At 33.8% G+C, this 9,741-nt stretch overlaps 1 protein-coding gene across 1 annotated transcript; it reads left to right on the top strand.

Moving 5' to 3' along the window:
- The first annotated feature begins 2,740 nt into the window (after positions 1-2,740).
- Positions 2,741-9,044, top strand: LOC133175262 (uncharacterized). Its single transcript, XM_061310362.1, has 6 exons — positions 2,741-3,121; positions 4,110-4,382; positions 4,694-4,775; positions 5,521-5,658; positions 7,085-7,371; positions 8,675-9,044. The coding sequence occupies exons 1-6, from the start codon at positions 3,026-3,028 to the stop codon at positions 8,906-8,908; spliced, it is 1,110 nt and encodes a 369-aa protein (XP_061166346.1). The 5' UTR covers positions 2,741-3,025; the 3' UTR covers positions 8,909-9,044.
- The last annotated feature ends 697 nt before the right edge of the window (positions 9,045-9,741 follow it).

Here is a 9,741-nt window from a genome sequence, read left to right as displayed (position 1 = left end):
AGGTCTGGATTTGAAGCCCTTCACAGGTATATGGTAACGCTTCTATATGAGTGAAAGATTCTGGAATGGAACGTGAAACACACAATCAATCAATCATTTGTCAGTAGCCTGGAACTTTCCGGAATGAGCTTGATTCAAGGTCATGTCACGCTCTCTTGTTATGAACAGTCTTTGTATCAAGTATGAGCTTCCACATTTTCACAACGTCAGGGGCCCTGAGTCAACACGTTGCCGTTTGACCTCGGGGTTGAATCAGGACCCCTGACGTTGGGAGGATGGAGCTTCCAATGATTCTTTAATAATTTAGTTTTCTTTCGACTTAAGTCCTGATGGACACAACATTACTGATGATGTAAAAAAAAAAAAAAGAAGCTGAGAATGCTGATCTAAAAGCGATTAAGCATTTGAAATATCCTAAATTCAGGGAACCCCAAACTTTCAAATGGCGGCAAAATTTAATTCCTATCATGAATTCCGTCATAATGCCAGAAGATGGTGAAAATATGAAGGAGAAGTCCCCCTCCCCACAATTTCTCGGAATAGATACACAGAGATAGTAAAAAATCGTATAGCACAACGATAAAAGGGAAAATACGTACCAAACTATCTTTCCGTTTTCAGAATCTGGAAGTTAAACTATATGTCCATTATGTAATGATTCCAGCTGACAAAGCATGTGTCAAAATAGTCTTTGTTTAAATGATTCTAGACAACGGATCTGAAGTGAACTTGAGTAACTATGCCTATAATGGGTTCCAGTAAAATATAATTAAATATTCTTTCCTTTCTATATTCCTCACAGAAATATTAACTGCTGTGAAGGAGAAACTTAAGATGATGCTATAATTATATAAAATATTCAGGAAGTGGTGTGAATCAACTGTAAATTCTCAAAAACTAGCTCTCCTAACAAAAAACGAGCGACTTTTCAACACTATATACAACCATACCTCATTATAAATTTAAGATCAGGATTTTTACACCATAAACAACTTTTTTTGAACAGAAATAATTTAATTGTGATTGTAACGCACCATTTGATTGGATAAAAAAAATTACTTTATATCGTATAAATCGGGTTGCCTACGTCACAATAACTTGCGTCAGAAACGTATCAGTTGTACAATTTGAAGTCATTCTTTAAGAGCAATTATCTTTTTTTTTCTTAAACTAAATGAATGGAAATTAGATTATAAGGAATGAAATTAATAGCTAATCAATTTATACGGTATAAAGTGGGTTGGAACAGTTTACGTTTTTTTTATAAACCGTTTCGGGGTTTATAAAGCGTAAACTGCCCCAACCCACTTTATACCGTATAAAATGGGTAGCCATTAAATTCATTCTTTAAATGAAATTCGAAAATTTTCATATTTAGCGATGAGTTTTATATATATATGAGGTCCTTTTATGAGGTCGATCCATAGAGATATCGATTTCACAGAAAAGCATATCGACTGAGCATGAAGTGCGAAGTCGGTATGCATTTCTTTGAAATCGATATACCAATGGACTGACTGAATCAAAAGGCTGCATTTGTTATATTATTTTCTTTGGAAAAAAAGATACAAAAAAGTAGGAATTCGTAAGTTTTAAAGACTTTTCACCACTATATAAACACATCATTGGATTATCCCGAAGTTTTTTTTTAGTACATGTAACTCAAGTCAATATCGTAAAATATAATTTTGCACGTGATAGCAAGCAAACTTATCATATTTATTGAATTACATATATATATATATATATATATATATATATATATATATATATATATATATATATATATATATATATATATATATCACAAAGAAATTCACTTTTACAAGGATACCCACTTCCACCCCAACCCGGGGTTGAACTCTCGACCTACGGAATAAAACTAATGTCCAAATAACTGTATCTCACTTCCATTCTCAATGACCGTGTAGTGTTGGACAGCGCCGCGAGAATTCCATCGGCATCGAAAGCAAGTTTTTTTGACTTGCCAAGATGACCGAGCGGTCTAGCACGCCGTTTCTCTACTGCTTGGAGACAGATTCCGAAGGTCAAGAATTCAACACGTACCCCGGGTTGGGGGTGGAAATGGGTATCCTTATAAAAGCGAATTTCTTTATGCTTTCTATATATCAGCGCTTTTTCGACGTCACAGTAAGAATGTTGATTTTGTATTTATGTGTAACTAAGCAATATATTGTCAAACCCCTGAAGATTGAAAATGAATTAAACCGGTAGAGTTTATTTCGGTGTTGAGATATATATATATATATATATATATATATATATATATATATATATATATATATATATATATATATATATATATATATATATATAATGCAGCAAGTATACTTTATTTATCATGTATTACTGTTCATTTTGTACCTGTGTCATATTACCTGATGTGCCATATGGGATAAGGAAAATAAGGAATTGAAAGGGTACCTGTGCAATTTTGAATTTATTTTTAAATCACTTGCTATTCCTAAATCCAAACACTACTATAATAAGTGAAACAGGTAAATTGATATATCAAGGAAATCATTTATTTTCCTTTTACGTATTTATAATGGGTTGGATATCAACAACAATAGGGAAAATCCCTCAAAAACGAACGTGACCTTTGCCCGGAACGTCAATTTATCTCCGACACGCTCCAGTGGATAATACAATTACCTCAATTCTGTTTACCTGGTGAATTCTTCCTGAACAATACCTTACGCCGGTCCTCGCTCATCGGCTGTTCAATGCTGAAGAAAATCAACAGGTGAAATAAAATAAAATGCGAGGAATTGTTGTACGTTATTATTGGTGCGTTAGGATAGCATGTGGTAAGCGGAGATCTTTGGGAGCATGCAGCTAACCAGATGGTGTAGGTGACAGCCTTAGTGTGTCCCCCATTCCCGGATAGCTTTGTTGTCTAAAAACCTAAAATGAACCTCCATGCTTTTTGTTCGTTCAAATCTCTGCCAGTTGCTGAGGTGAATAAATGCTTGTAAATCATCAATAATTCAGTAGTAATAAAATGAGGATCAAGGATTTCAGGAAAAATGGTTGTTTCCGAAATTACAATTTATCCAGATTTACACTGGGCTCATCAAGTATTTATGAACCTTTAAAGGTAAGGTAAAATATTATTTGATTAGTAATTATTTATGAATCTACAAAAATAAATACTTTCTGAGCAGTAATTATTTATTAACCTATTAAAGTAAGTTAGATAATCTCTTACAGTTCATTGCCCTGTAAACCTTAATGCTGTTTTATCGTTAGTTTACTGTATCAACGAAAGAAGCAACACTGGAATAGACTTTGAAATTTGATCATTAAATATATGAATGATACAGCATCAAAGAAATTTAGTTTTTCTTTAATACAATTTCCGCCCAAAAGATGAAAAAGAGCAATGAAATATGAAGGTAACGAACAGAATTCAATCTCGAAAGTCCAATGAAACGATACAAATTTGGAGCAGAGCAAACACGGACCTCAAAATTTAGAGGTGGGATCAGGTGCCATGGAGAAGTGAGCATCCCCTGCCGACCGGTCATATCAGCCGTGTGCTCCTTGTCATGATCGAAAAAAACCCCGGAAAAATCCGTAGACAGTTCAGTGTATAAGTAAGGGCCTAACAATTAGTATGAAAAACGTCAGTCAGCATTTGACTTAATGATAGGTTGTATGTGCTGACAAGTCATTTTATCGACCTCAAAACTTGCAAAGTTAACCCAAATTCATAAAACTGTTTATATTAAGTGAAGTACTCAGGGTTCAAAGTCATAAGGAAAGGCAATTTCGATTTAGATGCAATTAGATTTTTAGTATTCCATTAACAGGTCGTGTGAAAACTTTAAAATCTTCCAAACATTTAAAAGACTGCATGTTTTATAATAGGACTAATGGAAACTCATGCTCTTTATAACATTGCCATGATAAAAGCAATTGACCATCAGAACGAATTCATGTCCAGTCATCATATCACTAAATTAAAAAAATCTCAATATTAACGAGGTTTCAATATTAAAAAGTTTTCTAATCTGGTCAGATAAAAGTTTTCAATTTTAAAAAGAAATATCAGTAATTTTCTAATACCAGTATCTTTATTCCAGCATATTGAGACTACTGGGTGCAATGGGGACCCTGTCTTTTATGTACATCAGGGTCATCTTCCGACTCACATGAGGAGCCTTCGTCTGGCCCGCCACACTGGCCTACAGACAGACAGATGCACCTCCTCCCCCACACGTCGTATTCTAATGACGGCAGCCCTCACTGCCCTCTTCTTTGTTTCTTTATTGTGCTTCTTTCTATCAATACATATATGGAGGACCAAAGAGGGGGATACTACAGAGATAACGACGCTACGTCCAGAATTAAATAAGGTAATGCCACTCTCTGTAACAGAGAGAGAGAGAGAGAGAGAGAGAGAGAGAGAGAGAGAGAGAGATTGTAAGGAAGGAGAGATGTATTGTAAGGGAAAAACTGTTAAGGAAAGTAAAACCAGAAATTCTATCGATTAAATTGTTAATGCATGAATTGGATGATGGTGTTGTTCGAAAACTTTGCAGAAAATTACCAATATTATTAAATCATTGATATTTCTATATTTCATACTAGTATATGCATATGAATTTTTGCCAAAAGCAATAATATTATGCTTTTTTTTTTCTTTTCTTTTTTTTTTTTTGGCTAGACCACACCAGCTATAAAGATGAATTCAGAAAGAAAAATAAGTAATATTATCTTCAAGAACAGCATCACAAAACGTAAAACAGGTAAGCATTCTCGTTGGTATGTTTTCTTGCTTAATATCATTTTTAGAATACCACATTTGTTTCTTTATACGTTGAAAATTGTAATATATATCTGATACTGGCATGAATTAAACAGAATATGCCTATATTGCAAATATCTTTGTTTTTAGTCCCCTACCGGTGAAACCGGGGGGGACTATAGGTTTCCTCTGAGTCTGTCCGTCCGTCTGTCCGTCCGTCTGTCTGTCTGTCTGTCTGTCCGTCTGTCTGTCTGTCCCTCTGTCTGTCTGTCAGTCTGTCCCACTTGGTTTTCCGCACTTTTCTTCTAAACGCTTGCAGATATTGAGCTGATTTTTGGTATGTGAGTGTATCTTGATGAGTTACAGATCAAGTTTGCATTTCGTTCCGCTTCATTGATTTTTGACGGAATTACGACCTTCTCAATTTTTCAGGGTTTTCCGCACTTTTTTTCTAAACACTTGCAGATATTGAGCTGATTTTTGGTATGTGACTTTACCTTGATGTGTTATAGATCAAGTTTGCATTTCATTCCGCTTCATTGATTTTTGACGGAATTATGGCATTTTCAATTTTTAACGGGAACCAGATTACACTTGCCGGTAGGGGACTAGTATTGCTAATGCAATACTCTCAGAATGCTTGTTATTTTTATTATGTAAGGTAGAGTCATTAACTTGCTTTAATGTACACCATTTTGGTCAGTGGTTTAGAAAGAAAGACTTATAATAGACGTTTTTCCTTCCAGCTTCCCTGAAATACAACACCAGAAAATCTTGTGTAAACAACGCGTGCAGGATGTATTCAGCTTTCCAATTTAAGGCTTCTTGTTCCCATGGTTACTGCCAGTGTAGTGGTGACGGCTACCAAAAGCAAAATTGTCTGCGTAAGTCTTAGAATAATTTGTGATCATACAGAACAGAATCTACATGTCTTCATATTGTTTTGTTTGAACGTCTGTAATGATTATTTTCTATACAATGTTCCCTTGTCAACATGTCTTAATATTTGCTTATCATTGCTAATTTGAACATTGAAAAATTATCGTCATTGATTTTTATAGGTTAAGGTAACTGATTATGTAAGTTATGGTAATTGGTTTTGAAGGTAATGGTTCTTGATTATATAGGGTAAAGATTATTGATTATATAGGTTAAGGTCATTGATTATGTAGGTTAAGGTCATTGATTATATAGGCAAAGGTCATTGATTAAGTAGGATAAGATCATTTCTCGCCTCATTGTAAATAATACACCTATACATTTAAGGAATGTTTTCAAGTTTTGTTTGAGTTATTGGTGTGTAAATCACACAGACTTGTCACGTAGGCATATTTCATGAAGCGCGCTAGCATTAGCAAATGAAAACATTCCTTATATTTACATGTTTAAAAGCACCAAAAAATATACTCAATATTTGAATTTCTTGCTGTTTTATATCGTTATATTTTTATTAACGCCTCTGTTGCCCCATTGGGACGTCACTTTTGAGCGAGTTTCTCCGATAACAAGAATATCAACAGTCTCGTTGAAAGTCATCATTTCGTAAGTTCTGTGGTCAATGCAATGATCTTGTCAGCAAATACAATCTATCATTAAGTCTTTTTCCATACTAATTGTCAGACCATTATTTACACACTGAATTGTCTACCAATTTTCTGTTATTTCCCGATCAGGGAATGCTCACTCCTCCATGGCACCTGATCCCACCTCTGATGATTTGGAGGTCCGTGTTTGCTCTGCTCCCGATTTGTATTGTTTTAATGGACTCCGTGCTTGAATACTGTTCGTTATCTCCTTATTTCATTCCGTGTACATTTCTACGCTTGAGTATACACGAAAATGGCATTCGAATGAATATCATAGTTGAATATTTACCTTTCCAAATATTTTTCCTTATATATTTCTTTGCAAATTAGAAAAAGTTCATGTTCTCATGGATGCGTAAGAATATTTCCATTGTAATGTGATTGAAGTCAAAAAATAGCGCAAACTTTTTTTTTCAAAAATGATCGTTGAATGACAAAAATATGTGGCAAGTCACCAGAAAAATAATGTAAATATAAGAGAATGAATTTAATTTTTGAGAATTCATGAGGTACATGAACTACAACGCTTCATGCCTGCATATTTATCATGAAGCGCTTACTCTCTTAATGAAATATGCAGGCGTGAAATGTCGTACAGTTCATGTCCTCATGAATTCTCAAAAATTAAATTCATCTCTTAATGAAGTAGAAAAACACAGCAAATGAAATATTTGCAATTGTTTAGTAAGTGTCACTCTTTGAGATTAGTAGTTCTTTTTTACAGCCAAATATGGTGACTGCTATATACAGGAGGGAAAGAGAAGATTTGTTGATGCACTTATCCAAGGGAAAAAGTCCACCATGTATTCTTGTCAATCACCATTAAGTATTAACACTGAAGAAAAGATACACGTGATTAGTACCTTTAGTAACAGTCAGAGTGACGAGACTATCGTGGAAATATTCGGAAATTCCACGAACTTGATCCCAGTTACAATTGTGCTATCCAATTATCAGAAAGTAAAGTGGAGAGTGATTCTGGAAGGAGTGGTCGTCAAGAAATTTTATCTGGTACGTCAATATATTCACACCACATTACCCAATATTAAATGTAATTAAACAGTGAAATTCAATGATAACATATAACTGAATGATGACATATACCCATTTATCAAACATGTGCTTTTAATTGAGTGATGTTTATACATGTACAATAGACATTGACAAGTTATAGCTTATCAGATCAAACATTAGTCCTGCTACACAGATCATTTACTTCTATGACATAATATTTACATAATAGCTGATGTTTGGTAATATGCTAATTCGTGGTAATATTAGGCTCTCTGTGTCCTGTGATAATAGTTACCGTGTGAATGTGCACTGGAAAAAGAATGAGTTATGAAGTGAAGTTAAGAAAAGTATGACAATTCTTTGAAAACGCTAGGGTTATAAAGAATGTCTAGATAATCTGAGCTGATAAAGTTAATGTGACAGTTCGTCTGTTGTCTGTTTCAGTATTCGTCCGTCCGTTAACTTTTCACATTCTCGATTTCTTCTCAAGAACAACGAACCCAGTTTTAGCAAATCTTGTTACATCCTTTAGTTTACTGGAATTTAAGTGTGTTCAGATTAATACCAATACAAGTCATCCTTTAGTTTACTAGAATTTAAGTGTGTTCAGATTAATACCAATACAAGTCATCCTCTAGTTTACTAGAATTTAAGTGTGTTCAGATTAATACCAATACAAGTCATCCTTTAGTTTACTAGAATTTAAGTGTGTTCAGATTAATACCAATACAAGTCATCCTTTAGTTTACTAGAATTTAAGTGTGTTCAGATTAATACCAAGCAAAGGAAGAAAGTCAATGAAAAGTATTTTAAAAATAGATTTAAATGAAAGTATTCTTCTCAAAAATCAAATAATTATAAGAGACACAGCTATTAAGAGAAAATTAAAGCAAATATAGCATAGGTTTATATGTGCAGAAGCAAATATAGCGTAGGTTTAACATGTTTAAGTGTGCTGAATCTAATATAGCATAGGTTTAAGTGCTGAAGCAAGTATAGCATAGGCTTATATGTGCTGAAGCAAATAATATAACGTAAGTTTATGTGTGGGGGGCATAAAAAAGAGAAAATTGGCAAGGATTATGGTCTAAAAACAATCTGGACTAACGCCTTGTATCGGAATATTAAAAAGTTGCCAATATCGTAGAGGAATAGATCAGAAAAAGATATCTATATTTCATTATATTGCCAGATGGCAACACAGTGTATTATACTGTGCATCGATTCGTCTAAAAAAATGGATAAATCTCAGTTCATTCTACAGTCATGTAATGAATGAGTAATTCCTATCTTTTTCTAGATTTCTCATCATAACCTTAAAAGGTCTTCAGTAGAGATCCAAGACAGTCAGGGTGATGCCATAGCGCCACCTGCGGTGGAGAAGCTGTTTTCACAGGTGGGATATGGTGAGGACAGGTTCGGTGGACACACAGTGGACTTGTTAAAGACTATAAATCAGCTGATAGGACCTGTCTCCACATTTCACGGTGTCGCTACGGCGGACAGGTGGAGGCTCCAGTTAAACAAACTATAGCTTTATTTATAATAAACATGATGTTATTCCAACAGCCAGGGAGAAATGATTGGATTTTGAATGGAATCCTGTTGTTTATATGTACAATCAAAACTGTTTTAAGTAATAAATAAACAAAATACGATTGTAATAAGCATTGTTCCATTTCTTTTTTCTCTAATGAATAGACTTTGTTGAAGGTTTAAATAAGCACATTCCATTGAAACACTGTTAAATCATCTTTCACATTTGGAAGCCTTGTTCATCCTTTCATGCAGACTGAAGTCAATTTAAGTCAATTTAAGTCTACAATTATCTGCACTATTCTTGTCAATATTCATCTATCACGATCACTGAGGAGAGAAAAACGTAAACATTAAATTTGTTAAGGAATGACATTTAAACTATATCCAGGGCTAGTTATAATTGTATAACCATATGATATCAATGATTCGAGAAGAATTATTTTTTAAAAAAAAAAGTGAATGTCGATTTTTTCAGGTAGTTCGATTTTTTTCCGAACTGAATTTGTTAAGAATGTCGCCTATTATTTACGCCAACATTAACCATATTTTTAAATTATACGTGATTTTTAGAAAAGATCCAGAGAAAATCAGGATCAGTTGTCATTAAATGGTATTTTTACCTCACATTTGTAAATGTTCTATTTTATATCATTTCATGATAAGTGACATTGGCGAGTCAATAATAATTAACCTATTTGGTTATGCATTATCTTGCTATTGGAAAAATCGATTTGGATTTCATATCATTAACATATCAATTATGTTGCTCTTGGTAGTATTAAGTTATTTTCTTTCCCTGAAAGATAACATCTTGTATTAGACAATAAT

The sequence above is a fragment of the Saccostrea echinata genome, unplaced genomic scaffold (assembly GCF_033153115.1).
Source record: "Saccostrea echinata isolate AGI-Se365-2 ecotype Australia unplaced genomic scaffold, CSIRO_AGI_Sech_v1 ptg000062l, whole genome shotgun sequence".
NCBI classification, from domain to species: Eukaryota; Metazoa; Mollusca; class Bivalvia; order Ostreida; family Ostreidae; genus Saccostrea; species Saccostrea echinata.
The sequence above is the reverse complement of the archived record's forward strand: the minus strand, read 5'-3'. Positions and strand labels throughout refer to the sequence as shown.

Bases quoted from the DNA above. Each gene is read 5' to 3' on its own strand.
- LOC133175262 (XM_061310362.1), top strand. From the start codon at position 3,026: ATGAGGATCAAGGATTTCAGGAAAAATGGTTGTTTCCGAAATTACAAT. The intron at 4,383-4,693 runs GTAATGCCACTC...TTTTTTGGCTAG, and splicing joins TACGTCCAGAATTAAATAAG to ACCACACCAGCTATAAAGAT. The intron at 7,372-8,674 runs GTACGTCAATAT...ATCTTTTTCTAG, and splicing joins TCGTCAAGAAATTTTATCTG to ATTTCTCATCATAACCTTAA.